At 43.7% G+C, this 18,289-nt stretch overlaps 1 protein-coding gene across 2 annotated transcripts in view; it reads left to right on the forward strand.

The window, feature by feature from the left end:
- ANXA4 (annexin A4) overlaps positions 1-18,289 on the forward strand; it is a 116,089-nt gene that overhangs the window by 76,551 nt on the left and 21,249 nt on the right. For both annotated transcript variants that reach the window (XM_011985017.1, XM_011985015.1), the window contains 2 exons: positions 1,221-1,308; positions 17,811-17,905. In XM_011985017.1, coding sequence (XP_011840407.1) covers positions 1,221-1,308; positions 17,811-17,905 — 183 coding nt within the window. The remainder of the gene's footprint in view (positions 1-1,220; positions 1,309-17,810; positions 17,906-18,289) is intronic.

Here is an 18,289-nt window from a genome sequence, read left to right on the forward strand (position 1 = left end):
CCTCAGCATCCTGAGTAGCTGGGACTACAGGCCTGTGCCACCATGCATAGCCAATTTTTTGGTATGTTTTTGTAGAGATGAGGTTTCACCATGTTGCCCAGTCTGGTCTCAAACTCCTGGGCTCAAGAGATCCGCCCGTCTCAGCCTCCCAGAGTGCTGGGATTGCTGGGGTGAGTCACCATGTCCGGCCTGTTTCTTCTTTATCTCCACTTCCTCCCCTTTCTCTCCACCTGTGTGATTTGGAAGCAAACCAAGACATCTTATCATTTCATCTGTAAACTATTTCAGTAGATTAAACCTCTTTTCAAAATGAAATATCACCATGATGCCATCCTTATACCTAAAAATGTTAAAACCAAGTCCTTAGTGTCATCAAATGTCAAGTCAATGTTCAAATTTTCATTGTCTCATAAATGTCTTTTGTTTTTTACTGTTTAATTTAGGATCCAAATTATGGTACTACAGGTTCACATTATGATCATTGATGTTCCTTTTCAATGTCTTTTAAACTGTATTTCCCTTCCATCTCTCTCTTTAAATTCTCCTTGCCATTTGTTTGTCAAAGAAACTAGGTCGTTTGTTAAGTGCTGTGTCTCAGAGTCTGGATTTTGCTGACTGCAACGCTTTGGTGTGGTTTAACATTCTCCTGTCTCCTGTTTACTGTAAATTTGTTTTTGGCTCTAGAGGCTTGATTGGATTCAGGTTTGATATTTTTCCCTTTTAGGGGGACCAGGATTCCATGGTGATGTAGTTCATCTTCCCCTCCCCTCCTTGCCCACCAACTTGAGCCACACTGGCCTCTATCCTGCTCTCCCTACAAACTAGTTCCGGCCTCAGGGTCTTTGCAGGAGCTGTTTCCTCTGCCCATAACCCTTGCCTCCGTCTTTGCATGGGCAGCTGCTTCATCTCATTCAGCTCTTAACCTCAATGTCACTCCTCAGAATGGGCCTGTAGGACCTCTCTATCTGCTTCACAGCACTGCTCACCCCCAGGCAGTTTATGGAATTGAGAATTGTTGGCTTGTTCACTGTCTGCCTCCCATGAGCTAGAGAATCAGTCCCGGGGAGCAAGAGCTCCATTTTTCACGGTCACTGCCGTATCCCTAGAACCTAGAATACTATCTAGGCTATGGTCAGTGCTCAGCAAATGTTTGCCGAATGAGATGACTCCGTGTTGGTAAGAGGCTGCCTCTCAGTAACATCACTGTCTTTTGTGCTCAGGCAACCAAAGGAGGTACTGTCAAAGCTGCTTCAGGATTCAACGCCGTGGAAGATGCCCAGACCCTGAGGAAGGCCATGAAAGGGCTCGGTAAGTGTCCTGCTAGAAGTGAATCCTCCTGCGTGCATTGCACATCACAGGGTCACACAGGAGGGTGCCATTTCTGCTGGCCATCACGTGGGTCTTCCTTTAATAAAACACAAGGGAGGCTGGGTGTGGTGGCTCACGCATGTAATCTCAGCACTTTGGGAGGCTGAGGTGGGCAAATCACTTGAGGCCAAAAGTTTGAGACAAGCCTGGCCAACATAGCAAGATCCCATCTATACTAAAAATAAAAAATTTAGCCAACATGGTGGCACACACCTGTAATCCCAGCTACTTGGGAGGCTGAGGCAGGAGAATCACTTGAACCCAGGAGGCAAGGTTGCAGCGAGCTGAGATCTCACCATGGCACTCCAGCCTGGGAGATAGAGTGAGACTCCATCTCAAAAAAGAAAGAAAGAAAGAGGGAAAGAAGGGAAGAAGGAAAGAAAGAAGGAAGAGAAGGAGGGAGGGAGGGAAAGAAAACACATGGGACAAGTTGAGAAAAGTTGGGACAAATTGGATGGGGAGGGGCATTAGTTCTTCACTTTAATAAAGAATGATACATTTAATATACTCATTATGGATTTCCCCTGTTGTTTAAACCTGCTTTGAATTACAACATCGGCCGGGAGTGGTGGCTGAAGCCTATAATCCCAGCACTTTGGGAGGCCGAGGTGGGCGGATCACAAGGTCAGGAGATTGAGACCATCCTGGCTAACACAGTAAAACCCCAACTCTACTAAAAATACAAAAAATTAGCTGGGCGTGGTGGTGGGCGCCTGTGGTCCCAGTTACTCGGGAGGCTGAGGCAGGAGAATGGCGTGAACCCGGGAGGCAGAGCTTGCAGTGAGCCGAGATCGTGCCACTGCACTCCAGCCTGGGCAACAGAGCGAGACTCTGTCTCAAAAAAAAAAAAAAAAAGAATTACAACATCATGAATCTGCATATTAAATTTTAGAAATGCATTTGTTTTCCAATTAGTGCTGGTATGTATATGGTGCCATAGATTTACAAAGCACTTTGACAAACATTATCTCATTGGATACATGCAACAACCTGTGATTTAGCGAAAGCAGCTATTCCTATTGTCATTTTAGCCCCATTTTACACATGTGAAACTGAGACCCAGAGAGGCCAAGTAACTCTCACCAAGTCACATAGTGAGTGAAACTGAACCATGGCTCACACTAGGCAGATCCCATCTCAAGCTCCGGGTCATCAGCGCTAAGTCCACATTCTTGCCTTGAGTCCCTCTGCTTGTTGCTGTAGTGATAGACACAGCTGTGACAGCACTGACATGCAATGTGGAATTTAATGTGAGAAGGCTGGTGAAGCAGCCTTGTTGTCTGGGGTAAATACCAAGGTTTTTGGTGTCATGGCCAAGGAGATTGAGGTTGCAGACACACACACACACACAGAGAGTGAGTTTGGAGCAGGAGTTTAATAGGCAAAAGAAAAGAATAGCTCTCCATCACGGAGAGGGGTCCCGAGCAGGTTGCCAAGTGGTAGTAAAATTGTCAGGGTTTTTATAACGGGCTACTGAGGAGGGGGCTCCTGAGGAGGGAATGTCTTAGCCTCCTAGGGCCCAATGGTTAGTTGGGACCAGGTGTGCTACGTCTATAGCGCAGAGTTTTTTATCAGCTCTTATCCCATTCTCCGACCACATAGATGGACTCTTAGTCTGTGTTTCTTTGTCTTGCTTACCTGGGAGGGAGAGTTTCTGTGTCTGCTCCCACACATCTTCTTGCAGCTGCAGACATCCCCCCAGTCTGTTTTTAGCTTCTCTATCTTAGTGCGCCTAAAGGGAAAGGAATATGCTTATTAAGACCCACTGTTTTACTGGGGCCCATTGTGTAAGTGTGAAGTTTGGTGATTACCCAGGAGTCTTCCCCCTGTCTTTCTGCGCTCAAGCCATCTTCTCTGTGTTTTACAGCCTCAACTTTCAGGCTGCCTGTTGCTAGAAGAGAAGCACTTTTTTTGAACTGCATGAGATTAGAAAGGGAGCTATTTTTCAGCTGCTTTTTGTTAAAAGGAAAGTTTTCTGCCAGGGACTCAGTTTTTTAGGTAGACTGTCTACCTAAATAATTTCTGACTCCTATAACATATTCTCCCCTCAGAAATAGAATCCCTAACTGCCGCTAGGGGAAAGTGGGTGACATTTCTTCTGGCTCCTTCCTGCTGGAGAGTGGTGGTGTGTGGGGAACAGCAGCTGGGGCTTCCTCCTGGGGCTGATTTAAGGGTCCTTCGTAGGAGGGCAGTTTCATTTTCGGCTCCATTTGCGGCACCATCTGAAGCTTGATGGTTTCTAGACGAGAAGAGATAAACTTTACAAGGAGGTTTAGAATATAGGTTCCAAATATGAGTATTAAGATGACTATTATTAATGGGGGCACGATAGGCTGTAACCATGACAACAGAGTTTATTTGATACCCGTGAGCCACTCAGATGGGTTGTGCTGTTGTAAGTGGGTATATGGGGCTTGGCTTTATTTAGCTTCCTTGGTCTTACTTTCCCAAAAAAGAGGGAAACCTTGGGGTTATAGTTTACCTGGCAGGATTTGTAGGATAATTGCCCAGAACTAGAACATGTTTCCAGATTTTTCTGTCACCCATGCCTTTCTGTTTTCTCTGAGCTGCAGCCAGAGATTGCTGGTTGGTTGACAGGAATAAGCAGGGATAGTTTAAAATGTCGGCAAGAACTTAAAAACAGCTAATGAGACTAGAAGTTAATAACAGAGGTATGATAAGTTTTAAAACATAATTTCTCTTTCTCTTGTCCTCATTTTTGTTAAAAACAATCTATGATAGGACTGGGCTATTTGTAAAACAGACTTCAGTCCTATACTTGGCCTAATTATTTGCATAAAGTACAGCAAGAATAATCATCCTTATATAGGCCTTTTAGACTGGCTTTGATGGAACCTTGTTCCATGAGGAGTTTTAGATAGGACTTTTTAAAGCCAAGCCCAGCCATGGGTTTGTACTTTTAAATACCTGTGAGTTGGATAAATTCTTTTCCTTCTTGAGGTTCCAGAAGCATGGGGTTCCTAGGCCCGTTAGAAAGTGACATTCTTTACTCACCGCAGGTCAGGAACCCGGTGTGGAGACTGTGTAGACAGGTATGAGGCCAGTTTTCCCCAGGGCTTTTTATTGGCTCAGCAAGTTAAGCTTGATCCCTTAAAGGGAAACAGACCCTTCCAATCAAAGCCTTAGTAAAACAACCAGTTTTTCCGATTGTGTTTTGTTGCAAGAGAAAATGGATTCTTGCTGCACTGATTCAAACAACTATATTGTTGTAATTTAAGAATATTTATAACTAGTTTCCAAATTCTAGAGGAATTAGTCAGAGAGAAATAAACATGCTCCAAACTTTGCCTATAGTAGTACACTTTGCTTAGTTATCAAAGACTAGCTAAAGACAAGTTTTTTTGCCTCTAAAAAATAAAATAAGGATTAGCCATGTTCTAAGCATAAATGAGGACTATTGCTTTAGTTTTCTATTAGTTTAGTTCATTCCATTAACTTTTGTTTTGTTTGATAGTGATAAACATTTTAGCCTTTTATGAGTCCAGTACATTTTTTGGTCATGACAAACCTGCATTGGAGAGAACTTGTTGAAGTCCCACGGCTTGATTATAAACCATCTTTTGAAGAGAATTAAAACAAAACAACAATTGTCTGTAAATGACAAAATGTCCAGTTTGGATAGTCAGAAATACAATTAACAAAGAAATTTGGTTATTTTTGTGGTTTTCAAAAACCCAACATAACAAGCTTAATTGTAATAGCACACATTCAGACACTAGAACCACAGACATCCCATACAGTTTTGGAACACATGTTAATATTATCCCCTAAAATATAACCTGAAGAGTATTAGACATCATTTTGGTAATTTTATGTTCCTCAACATGTTAAATAATTCTGTTTACCTCTCTTCTAGATGCTTCGGGGGTCCTCTGCAGCACCCAAAAGCCAGGGGTTAGGAAAGACAACCTTGAGACTAAAGTTTGACTTTGGGAAGCCTGTTAAGTATATTTAAAATTTAAAACACTTGATATTATGAAATAGACTTTTAGATTACCATAAAGTTTTTTGTTTTTGTCAAAATGATGAGCCAGAAATTTGAAAAAGCAAAAACCATTCATTCTTTTCTGTTCCATGAAACTCCTGTGTTAAGAGAGAAAGTTAAATTTTACCTTTGCATTAGTTTACTATTAATGTTAACCTTAATTTTAAATGAAACATTATAGACAATCCTATTTAATTTTAACCAGTTTGACCATGAAGTGAGATTTTCACATACCTGTTATAGCCCTTGACAAGTTGTGCTAAAGAGTAGATTAGCATTTTAGGAAAACCTTGCTGTGCTTTTATTTCAGTGATTAATTTACAGAAAAAAACCATATAATGCCCTTTTGATTTAGTTAATATGTTCACACACACAGTTTTCTTTGCAAGATTAATTTTTACAACTTTTTTTACAATTTGCTTAAACCTTCTACTTTAAGACAATTCTTTATTTTTAAGCAAAATATACATTTCCATGCCTCCTTATAATCTTTAAATAAAAACATCTTTTACTGTTTTTACACACTTTGCATGCAATTGCATGTTCAGTAGTTTCAATCACATGTTATAATGGTAACTTATAGTAATTTTTAACTTTAATGTAAAACCTGTTAGGTTGTTTTAATTATGTGCCAGATGCAGATAAAGTTGGACTCCTTTCAGCATAGTTAGGGGCATGGTTACTTCCATATGTTCCCAGGTCCTACCAATTGTGAAGCAGGCAAGTTGACAGTTTTTAAAGGCTAAAGAAGCAGTTTATGACCAGGCACAGTGGCTCATGCCTGTAATCCCAGCACTGTGGGAGGCTGAAGCAGGTGGATCACCTGAGGTCAGGAGATCGAGACCATCCTGGCCAACATGGTAAAACCCTGTCTCTACTAAAAATACAAAAATTAGCTGGGTGTGGTGGCACGTGCCTGTAATCCCAGCTACTCAGGAGGCTGAGGCAGGAGAATCGCTTGAACCAGGGAGTCAAAGGTTTCAGTGAGCCAAGATTTGCGCCACCGCACTCCAGTCATGGTGACAGAGCAAGACTGCGTCTCAAAAAAAAAAAAAAGAAAAAGAAAAAAAGCAGTTTACAACAACCTTGAAATATTTAGCAAACCTAGTATTTGAGCTGCATAATTTAGACCACATTTTTATACCTCGAAGACATTTGTATTTTACCAATAATTCCTAAGACTCTTTTTATTTTTAAAGATTGAAGTCACATGAACTGAAAGGTACCACAGCTTTTATTTTTCCCTTAAAAATATTTGACTTACGCACTTATTTTTCTTAGGCCAATTAATTAGAGTTCCTTTTTAAAATAGACATTACATAAGCAGCACACATGTAACCACACAGACAAAAGGAAGAAGATCCAGTAGTTATAAGATTTTGCACGTGCCAATGTTCCGGTTGGATCATTGGCCTCCAAGTGAGGTTCTTTAAGAACAGAACTAGGAATACAGTTTCCAGGGCCTAATAAGCAAGCATAGCCAGAAGACAAAGACAGATTTTGAGAGGTATTTATTCACCTTTAATTCTAGAGGCTCCATGTGGAAAACAGATTTTTTCCTAAAATGGGATTTGTGGCGCCTTTTCTGTTTCCCCAAGGAGTCCCAGGCCACCAGAAGTCATTCTAGATAGACCAAGAGTGGCAAGACACAGTTAAAAAAAAAAAAAAAATTCAGTCGACTGAGAAAAAAATGTTTTCCAGGAAAAGAAGATTTATGAAGAGAAAAATATAAAGGCCTTTTAAGTATAACCATAGCTTGGATATCCACTTTTAATTGAGCTGAATGTTCTTTAAGAAAATCCTTTTTCATTAATTAAAACTTTACAGAGAATGCAAACAGTGATTCTTATTATTTGTTTTACCCAGTTTGATCCACTTACCTGTTCACAATCATGTTTAGGTTCTCCAGTTTTCTTTGGGAGAAAGTGGCTGGGCTCAGGCAAGGGTAGGTTTTCAACTGGACTGCAGATCCCTTTAGCAGCAAAGCTTGGTATTTGAGGAGGCAATTGTTTGTTAGCCAGAGACTTTCCTTAGAGGACAACAGTCCTGTTACATTGTGTGGCGTTAAACAGTTATTTCCTATGGTTAACCCAGTGGCCTCTGGCACCAGCAAAGCCCCTACTGTAACTGCTTGGAGGCAGACTGACCATCCTTTGGCCACCAAGTTTTAAGTTCCTTGCTTAAGTAACTCACTGGCTGTTGAGCTGGACCTCAAGCCTTAGTTAAAACTTCCAGGGCCATTTCCTTCCTTTTTGTTGTGTAGAGACTGAATGCTTTCCCCATGGAAAGACTGCGGGCTGTTATGTTATGTTATGTCATGTTATGTTATGTTATGTTATGTTATGTTATGTTATGTTATGTTATTTTTGAGACGGAGTCTCACTCTGTCCCCCAGGCTGGAGTGCAGTGGCACGATCTCGGCTCACTGCAAGCTCCGCCTCCCGGGTTCACGCCATTCTCCTGCCTCAGCCTCCCGAGTAGCTGGGACTACAGGCGCCCACCACTACGCCCAGCTAATTTTATTGTCTTTTTAGTAGAGACGAGTTTTCACCGTATTAGCCAGGAAGGCTTGGTTTAGCTGGTTAAAGGCTTTTTGAGCCTTAGGTTCCCCAAAAAGAGAGGGGTGAGTTTTAACTGTTTGAGTTTCTTTTATGAGGCAATATAAAGGGTGAGTCATTTCCCTGTACCCAGGTACTCACAGTTTACAAAATCCATTTAATGCCCAAGAATTTTCCTAGCTATCAAAGGAAATGGGCCTAATCCTTTCCTCACCTGGTGCTCTGGTCCCTTCTGATAAGACTAGAACTAGGTACTTTACTGAAGTCTGACAGAGCTGAGCTTTAGATTTTGAGACTCTATACTCTCTTTCAGCTAAGAAATGGAGGTGAGTCTTAGCGTCTTCCTGAGCCTTCCTTGATTGGGGCACAGAGGAAAGTGTCATCTACACACTGCAAGACCCTGAGCTGAGGACAGGAGAACTTAGAAGGGTCCTTTGACAGTGCTTGTCCAAACGAATGAGGGCTGTTTTGAAATCCCTGAGGCAGCACCATCCATGTTAACTGCATAGTCTGGCCAGAGGGATCCTTACAGGCAGACAGGTATTGAGAGCCAGGATGTAACAGTATGCAGAAAAAGGCATCCTTTAAATCTAGGACTATAAACCATTTAGTTCCTTCAGGTATTTGAGTCAGCAAGGTGTGGGCATTAGGGACTACTGGCTGAATTGGGACTATGGCCCATTAACGAGGCGGAGGTCCTGAACTAGTCTCCATTCCCCCTTGGGTTTTTGCGCTCCTAGTATAGGGGTGTTGCAAGGACTGTTACAGGGTCTGAGGAGGCCCTGCATTTTTAGGTTATTAATAATAGCTTCTAGCCCTTTTCTGGCCTCTGGCTTTAGAGGACATTGTCTCTGGTTAGGGAAAGAAGTGGGATTTTTAAGGTGGATCTGAACTGGCCTAGCAGTTTTAGCTTGACCTATTCTTCCTCGAGTTGCCCACACTTCTGGATTAATACTGGCTTTCACTAAGGGAAGACAAAGAGTTTGTCCTGGGGCCATGAGGACTCTGGGCCCATGCGGGCTAAAATGTCTCTACCTAATAAAGGAGTGGAACTTTCAGGCATAATTAAGAAGGCATGTGTAAATAATAAGTCCCCCCAACTACAGCTAAGGGATTGAGAGAAATATTGGGTTAGAGTCTTTCCTGAGACACCCACCATGGTTGTGCTATGGGAAGAGGGGAGGCCTGGATTGTACAAGAGAACAGAGAGACTGGCTCCAGTATCCAGGAGGAAGCCCACCCTCCTCTCTTCAATTTCCAGAATCACCTGGGGCTCCTGAGCAGTGATGGCAGTCTGAGCCACTGGAGCCAGGGGTTTGAGCCCTGGGACCTGTCAGTCCTGCCGGACCATCTGTGAGACCAGTTCTGGACTTAGTGACCTCCATCTTCAGGGGCAGTTTAATATCCAGTGGTCTCCACCACAGGCTGGACAGGGTCAAGGTGGCTTTTTCTTGTTGCCTGGGCAATTCTTCTCAAAGTGCCCTGGCTTGCCACACCAGTAGCAATTAGTGGCTGCTTCCTGAGGATCCTGGACTCTGCAAGCCTGCAAAGCAGCCACTCGAGCCTTAGTCACTTTCTCTTTTTCTCCTGGGCCTCCTCCCAGTCCCTATGGTAAAAGATTGAGGTGGCCACCTTCAGGAGATCTTCCAAGGTACTATCTGGTCCTATAACATGTTTCTGTGGCTTTCTTCTAATGTCAGGAGCTGCCTGCTTTTCAGCTGCAGTGAGGGTTTGGCTTAGAAGCAGCGTAACAGCCCTCTATGTGAAGTCAAACACCTGAGTTAGATTTTGGAAGGTCTCTGTCTACCTATTACAGTCATCAGAAGATCGGCCCAAGTCTTCCTTTATTTGTCTACGGTCCTGTAATGAGAAGGGAACATGTACCCTAGAGGTGCCCCTTCCATCTGGCATTTCTTGTAGGGGTAGGAGTGAAGCCGGGGCAGTGGGGAGCTTTGGAGATGGTGGATCTGGAGGAGCTGATGGTGCAGTTGGAGGGGGCTCCAGATTAGGAAAACTAGGACTGGGGCACTTAGAAGCTGCCCCCAGTGGCTCCTCCAAAACTTGCTCTTCTGACTTAGGGGAATTACTCTCCACAGACCTGCCTGATATGATTGCTAAGAGAGCTGAGTCAATTGTGCAGTGCTTGCTAAGGTCTGGGTTGTCTCGCAGGGCAAAGAAAGCCTGTGCATAGGGCACCTTGGACCATTTGCTCTCCTGTCTACAGAAAAGATCTAATTGTTGGATAAGATTAAAATCAAGGCTCCCTTCAGCTGTCTATATCTGTTCATCCCAGAGAATTTACTCTCCTGTCTACAGAAAAGATCTAATTGTTGGATAAGATTAAAATCAAGGCTCCCTTCAGCTGTCTATATCTGTTCATTCCAGAGACAGTAAGAAGGAAACGCCCTTGTGCAAAAGAAAATGAGCTGCTTTTTCTTCAAAGTTTTAGAGTCAAAGGAGTCCCAGTGCTTCAGAATGCACTCCAGAGGAGTGCCGGCTGAAGATGGCTTGTTACCCATCTGAAAAAGAGACAAGAGTAGAGGTGTTCCTCGGTCTTCTGGTTCTTTTCAATGTGACTCAGGGAGGAGGGGACACAGTAGGAGCGTCCTCCCGGCTGTTCTCCCTCCTTGGTCCCCAGGTCCCAGCACCATAATTGCAGCCCCATGGTTGCAGGTGTGACCCCCAAGCGTAATACCAGAGGCCCTAATCAATGGGCTAGTCGTGTTTACCCGTATGATCTGAGTCATCTGCCTAATAATTGGGTAATTACCCTCTGACCTCCTAGACCTGTGTGACCCACATGGCTTCTTGATAAATGGGTCTCAGGAGAGATTATGTAACTCTTGCATTTGAGCAAGGCCCATTAATGGAGGGAGTATACTGGATTGGGCTTTATACTCTGCTATTATGGACTGGACTAGAAAATTTATTCTTAGGTGGTGTTTCTGATAAACTTCCAGACATAAAATCCCCTTTCTATTTCGATGACATTCTAGTTGTAGGCAGAATGGGTGTCTCCAGAGAACATAAGGGTCAAATGGTGGCCTTCCTGCTAACAGAGAGAGTACTGAGACTAAAATTTGGTTTTGGAGGACATATTCCTCCTCACTGCTGAAAGCAGAGCTCTCCCACTTGCAGAAGGGGCATAAGGTTTGGTATCTATTAGAGGGATGTAAAAGGGAGAAGAACTGAAAAGCCAGAGACTTTTAGCAAGGGGCAGACAAGATTCCTCATGGAGAGGATTCCCATTTTACTAGGTGTGCTAGTGGAATACCAGGCAGTAACTTTGCCTCCATATGCTCTTTAAACAAAGGACGGAGAGAGAAGTCTGACCTTTGGCAAGCTGTCCCCACAGCACACCTCCTAACAGGAGAAAGTTAATTCGCCTCATAGAGGGGCTATCCAGTCTGTCTGGACAGTGCTGGCTCCTCACATGGGAAAAGAAACAGTCTAAGTAGACAGAGGGGCATTTACTGGGGGGAAAGTAACCTCCCACCCAACCCCAGGAAGTGTTATCATTAGGAGTTAAATAGCCTTTGAGATCTGGATCATGGAATCCCCCTAACTGTAAAAAGTCACAAAAACAGCAATCCCTTGAACTGTATTCCTGGTTACTAAGGTGGTTGCTAAGCCTGTCTAATTGAATTATTTCCTGGGCTGTAAAAATTCCTGCAGCATTTCATACAGAGAGGGGATGGGAGACATGGTGACTGCAGAAAGGAAAGGAGGAAAATAAGATTTGCAACAGGAAAACTTGGGGATCCTGTGGCTGACACCCAGTCAGGCAGTCAGAGGCTGGGGTCAGTCCAGGAGCCTTTTGAATAACACCAGGGTGTGGTCCTGGCCAGAAATTCGCAGTTGCTCCAGGACCTATTCCAGCCCCAAGCGACAGCCAGGCTTTCCGTGAAAAGAAACTAGTTTGGACAGAGCCAACATTCCCAGCACCCTGAGGTCACTAGGGGATTGACTGTGTCCTCCCTGGCAAGTCTCACATCTGAGTCTTCAAGACTGGTGGCCAGCCCTTGTGGCTCCTTAATCAGCTGTCAGATGCCTGGTGTTTTTGATAGTTATTTGAGAGAATTAAAATGGAGGACAAGAAAACTTGGAAGTGAAAATAGAGTCCGCTCCTTTACTCACCATTCTGATTAAGTCACCTTCAAATCCTGGACGAGCCCTCAAAATGAAGCAGCCTTGTTGTCTGGGGTAAATACTGAGGTTCTTGGTCTCATGGCCAAGGAGATTGAGGTCGAGGACATGCACACACACATAGAGTGAGTTTGGAGCAGGAGTTTAATAGGCAAAAGAACAGAACAGAACAATCACAGAGAGGGGTCTAGAGCAGGTTGCTAAGCAGTAGTAAAAATGTCAGGGTTTTTATAAATGGTCTAGGGAGGAGGGGCCTCATGAGGAGGGGATATCTTATCCTCTTAGGGCCTGACAGTTTAGTTGGGACCAAGTGTGCTGTCTGTATAGAGCAGAATTTTTTTATCAGCTCTTATCCCATTCCCTGACCACATAGGCTGACTCTTAGTCTGTGTTTCTTTGTCTTGCTTATCTGGGAGGGAGAGTTTCTGTGTCTGTTCCCATACATCTTCTTGCAGCTGCAGGCATCCCCTCAGTCTGCTTTTAGTTTCTCTATCTTAGTGCACCTAAAGGGAAAGGAATGTGCTTATTAAGACCCACTGTTTTACTGGGGCCCACTGTATGTGAAGTGTGAAGTTTGGCGATGACCCAGGAGACTTCCACCCCTCCTTCTGTGCTTAAGCTGTCTTATCTGTGTTTTACAGCCTGAACTTTCAGGTTGCTTGTTGTTAGAAGTGATTTTTTTTTAACTGTGTGTGATTAGAAAGGGAGCTATTTTTGAGCTGCTTTTTGTTAAAAGGAAAGTTTTCTGCTGGGGACTCACTTTACCCTAAATGTCTACCTAAATAATTTATTTTTGCCTCCTATAACACTGGTAGTGTCTTCCAGCATGCTACCCTCCAGTTAGCTCCTTGGGGGCCACCACCTTCATGCTGGGTAGGTACAGTGATTCTATGTGCACTACAAGCTACCTGGCCTAGCCTCTGCCCCTAAGACCTTGTCTCAGTGAACTTTTGGCCAGAGAAGTATCCTCTGGTTCTTTGCTGCTATTTAGAATCTCCTTGAGACTAGGGTAAAAACACTTGACCATGAGACCATCTTTCTATTCAAAAAGAGTTCATTTTACTCAGCCTCAAGGTTGCTAACAGTAACAACAACAGTAGCAATAATAGCAAATGTTTATTAAGCTCTACTATGCGTCAGACATAGAGATAGATGCTTTCCATGGGTTATCTGTTTTAATCCTGACAGCAGCTTGTTTTACTGTTGAGAAGGTAAAGTATACTGACTGAAGTTGGCTAACTTGCCCATGGCCCCAGAACTACTAAGTGGTATATTCAGGATTCTAGGTAATTCCTAGAACGTTTTCCTTTCATCTTTGCATGATCAACTGCCTCATGTCTGATTCCCGAGCTGGAGTTTAAGCCACTGTTCTATGCTGCTGCCCATCTCTGAAGAGAACATTGTCCTGAATCTGTGTATCTTCTTCTTTTCCCTTTTTCATAAAAAGAGAAAAGTACAGGACCCACCTTTTTTTTCAGTTTATCCTAATTCTTTGGTGTATTGCAAGGACACCATAATTCAAAATGTAGCCCAGGTCACATTCAGAATTATCAACATAAAGGGTGAGGAGACATTTGGCACAACCATCCTTTTTCAGTGCCTGTTATGTGTGGGCCAATGCAAGGCAGACTGTTGGAGGAGACAAGGATTATAATCCCTAGTTCTTGTGTTCAAATAGTCTATGAATGCTAGCACAGCTAAGGCATGCACAGTAATAACTATGATTAATTCATAATATAACAGTAACAGGAGGGGCACAAATAAGATCCCACTGGGGTTCAGAGAGAAGAGATCACGTTTCACTTGGGGGCAGTGGACAAAGCTTCTTGGAGGATGTAGAAGTTAAAATGGACCTTGGGAGATGATTGAGTTTCCGTAAACAGAGTTAAGAGACAAGGTGTTTCAGATGAATGGAATGGCATGTCCTGAGGTCTAGGGGAGTCATGGTAAATACACAGAAAAGTGTCTTGCAGCAGTGAAGTGGCCACGTCTGGGGTGACACCCAAGGTTTGTTGTCTCATGACCACAGATATCAAGGATGTGGACACACAAAGAGTGAGGTTAAGAGCGGAAGTTTAGTAGGGAAAAGAAAGAGACTAGCTGTCTGCTACAGAAAGGAATTCCTGAAAAATGGGTTGCCAATTCACAGTGAAATGCAGAGGGGTTTATAGATGATCTGTGGCAGGGGCCAGGGATGGGGAGGGCTGATGTCTGATTTACACAGGGCACCAAAAACCAGTTAGAAACAGGTGGGCTATCTGCATAGGGCACGAATCTCTGGCAGCCGGTACCCCAGTCTTTTATTATGCAGGTAGGTTTTCAGCCTGAGCTATACTTTCTTACATTTCTTTCTTACTGTACACATGCTAACAAAAAAGGGAAGATGAAGTTTCCATGGTGGACATGTCTGGCCCCCAGGTAGCCCTTTTCTATTGGCACAGTGGCCAGCATTCCCTTGTGCAAGCTTTCAGTTTCCTTATCTATGTTTGTAGCTTGATCTTTCAGGCTTCTCTTTGTTAGAAAAAAAAAAAAAAAGATTTTGGGGGCTGCTTTTTGTTAGAAGGGAAGTTCTGCCAAGGACTCTTTTGCCCTCACTATCTGTTGTTTGTTTTTTTGTTTTTGTTTTTGTTTTTTTTTTTTGCTTTTGAGATGGAGCCTCGCTCTGCCACCCAGGGTGTGGAATGCACTGGCATGATCTCGGCTCACTGCAACCTCCACCTCACAGGTTCAAGTGATTCTCATGCCTCTGCCTCCCGAGTAGCTGGAATTACAGGCCCCCACCACCATACCCAGCTAACTTTTATATTTTAAATAAGAGACAGGGTTTTACCATGTTGGCCAGGCTAGTCTTGAACTCCTGACCTCAAGTGATCCACCCACCTCAGCCTCCCAAAGTGCTGGGATTACAGGCGTGAGCCCCCACACCCAGCCTGCGCTCACTATCTGCCTAAACAATTTCTTTCTATCTCCTGTATCAGCAGGAGGTACTTGCAAAGCAGGAGCTTTCTGAGAAAGCAGGTACCAGAAGGAGGTTCTAGGGTTGCTACTGAGAAAGCCACCGATAAGAATCACAGACAGGGGGGATGTCTCACGGGCAATGGCCGGGAAACAACATATGCCAGAATCATGATGCTAAATGGAGGGGGTTAAGGAGACATATAAACCAATAGACTGGTAATGAAAGAGGTCAGGAGCGTGGAGTGCAGCACAGTTGGGTAAAGCACAATATTTCAAGAGCTGAGTCCGTGAATTTGGCTGCCTGGTGTCCTTTTATGTGGCTGTTTACAATAGTGAATGGGATATTGTAGAGTCTCAAATGTCAGGCTGCTGTGCCTAAAGTAAATCCAGTAGATGATAGGGAGCCATTGTGTATTTCTGAGCAGGGGAGGGACATTGTGAGTTTTTCTTTTTACACAAATGAATCTGGCAAGACTCTGGGAAGACCAATCAGGAGTTAAGAATACTCGTTAGCAGACATCTGCACTTGTCTAAGAAGAAACCCTGAAATCTTGAATTGGAGTGGTTATGGTAGGAAATAAAAAGAGGGAAAGAATGCAAAAGAGGCTGTAAAGCAACACTTTTCATGACAGTGGACTTGAATGTAGAGGAAAGGAGAGGGTGAAAAAATCAAAGCTATTGGCCGGGTGCAGTGGCTCACACCTGTAATCCCAGCACTTTGGGAGGCCTAGGTGGGCAGATCACGAGGTCAAGAGATCGAGACCATCCTGGCCAACAAGGTGAAACCCCATCTCTACTAAAACAAAATTTAGCTAGGCGTGGTAGCACTAGGGAGGCTGAGGCAGGAGAATCGCTTGAACCCGGGAGGCGGAGGTTGCAGTGAACTGAGATGGTGCCACTGCACTCCAGCATGGCCACAGAGCAAGACTCTGTCTCAAAAAAAAAAAAAAAAAAATCAAGTCTATTTTGAGAATTTCAGCTTGGCTTGACTGGGGAGAAGAGTGATCCCTTTCAAAGAAACAGGGAGAGAACAAAAGGTAATGAACCCTCTCTGCCCCCTGCACATCCCCTCCCAGCTGAGAGTGCCAAGGGAGAAACTTATTGTTGTATGGATTGTCCTCTCCTTTTTAAAAATAGGAACACGGCTGGACATAGTGGCTCATGCCTGTAATCTCAGCACTTTGGGAGGTTGAGGCAGGCGGATCACCTGAGGTCAGGAATTCAAGACCAGCCTGGCCAACATGGTGAAACCCCATCTCTACTAAAAAATACAAAAAAAAAATTAGTTGGGTGTGGTGGTGGGCGCCTGTAATCCCAGCTACTAGGGCGGCTGAGGCAGGAGAATTGCTTGAACCTGGAAGGCAGAGGGAGTGAGCCAAGATTGTGCCACTGCACTCCAGCCTGGGTGACAGAGCGAAACTCCATCTCAAAAAAAAAAAAAAAAAAGGAACAGAAAGTAGGTCCCCAAGGTATGTAAACTTAAAGTTCTATAGCTTCCTTCCCACAACTCACATCTTATCTCTAATCTTGCCAAGGATGACTAAGGTGAGGCTGTATTTTTTCACTTCTCCCTGAAATATTTTCAGTAGAATCACTTCTGAAACCTATCCCAACCCCTCATACAGCATAAACAATGAGGAAACAGAAGATTCACCAAACATTTATGAACATCCAGTTATTATAAAGATAAGGGACCAATTTGAAAAATCAGAATAAAGTCTCTTTGTAAAAGCTGCTGCAAGAAACAGGCAAGCAAAACTTAGAACATTTTTAATTTGTAATTTTTGCTTAAAGTTTTAGTAAGATGTTGTATCATGGTAATTTGTCAGCAGTTCTAAAAGGGAACCATTTGTGTTCAGGAAAGATAGCTTAGAAGTGAAAAACATAGTTCCAGATTTTAAAACACAGTGAACATAGTTACAGCCAATTTAAACTCTGCAAAATGCCAAATTGGTGAATTAAAAGACAAGTTTGAATTGTTTCAAAACTCAGAGGAGATGATAAAAAGATAAAAACAAAGAAAAGGCAAGAATATGGAAGAGAGAGATAGGAGATTCAAAAGACATGAAAAGAATTCTGGAGGAGATGACTGGGCACAGTAGCTCACACCTGTAACCCCAGCACTTTGGGAGGCCGAGGCGGGCAGATCATTTGAGGTCAGGAGTTCAAGACCAGCCTGGTCAACATAGTGAAACCCTGTCTCTACTAAAAATACAAAAATCAGCTGGGGGTGGTGGCACAGTTCTGTAATCCCAGCTACTCAGGAGGCTGAGGCAGGAGAATCACTTGAAGCCAGGAGGCAGAGGTTGCAGTGAGCTGATATCGTGCCATTGCACTCCAGCCTGGGCGACAGAACAAGACATCCTCTCAAAATAAAATAAAATAAAATAAAATTCTAGAGGACAGGAAGAATAATTACTCCAGCCAACATTTATTAAATGTTTAGTAAGTGCTAGGCATTTAATTATATTGTTTAACACTTGCAGCAACCTATCGAAGGAAATCACTGTCATCATTCACATTTCCAGATAAGGAAACTAACTAATGTTTAGAAAGTTAACCATTTTGTTCAGTAGTAAACAGCCAATTAAAGGAGAGGCTAAGTCCCAAACCTAGCGTCTGTTTCCCAAAAAGTAGAAAACCCTCTGAATAAGGGCCTCTTTTCTTAGAAAGCCCTCTGCGTGTGTTTGGGTAACTCCAGTGTCCGCAGAGGAACCCGCTTTCTCATTCCTCTCTCCAATTACACTCACCTGCTGTCTCCGTTCTGTCCCCAGGCACTGATGAAGACGCCATTATTAGCGTCCTTGCCTACCGCAACACCGCCCAGCGCCAGGAGATCAGGACGGCCTACAAGAGCACCATCGGCAGGGTAGGCCACAGTCTTTCCTGCTCTGTCTGGCTGACTTGGCAGCAACAGGAAGCAGGGCCTCTTCCTGATCTAGGATCCTGAAGTGACCCTGTGTTTTAAAAGATCGATCCTTTGTCTTGTTTAAAGATGTTCTCGAGGCCAGGTGTGGTGGTTCACACCTGTAATCCCAGCAGTTTGGGAGGCCAAGGCAGGCTGATCACTTGGGGCCAGGAGTTTGAGACCAACCTGGACAATATGGTGAAACCCCATCTCTACTTAAAAATACAAAAATTAGCTGGTCATGGTGCCAGGCACCTGTAATCCTAGCTACTTTGTAGGCTGAGGCAGGAGAATTGCTTGAACCCAGAAGGTGGAGGTTGCAGTGAGCCAAGATCATGTCACTGC

This window comes from Mandrillus leucophaeus, unplaced genomic scaffold, assembly GCF_000951045.1.
Source record: "Mandrillus leucophaeus isolate KB7577 unplaced genomic scaffold, Mleu.le_1.0 Scaffold279, whole genome shotgun sequence".
NCBI classification, from domain to species: Eukaryota; Metazoa; Chordata; class Mammalia; order Primates; family Cercopithecidae; genus Mandrillus; species Mandrillus leucophaeus.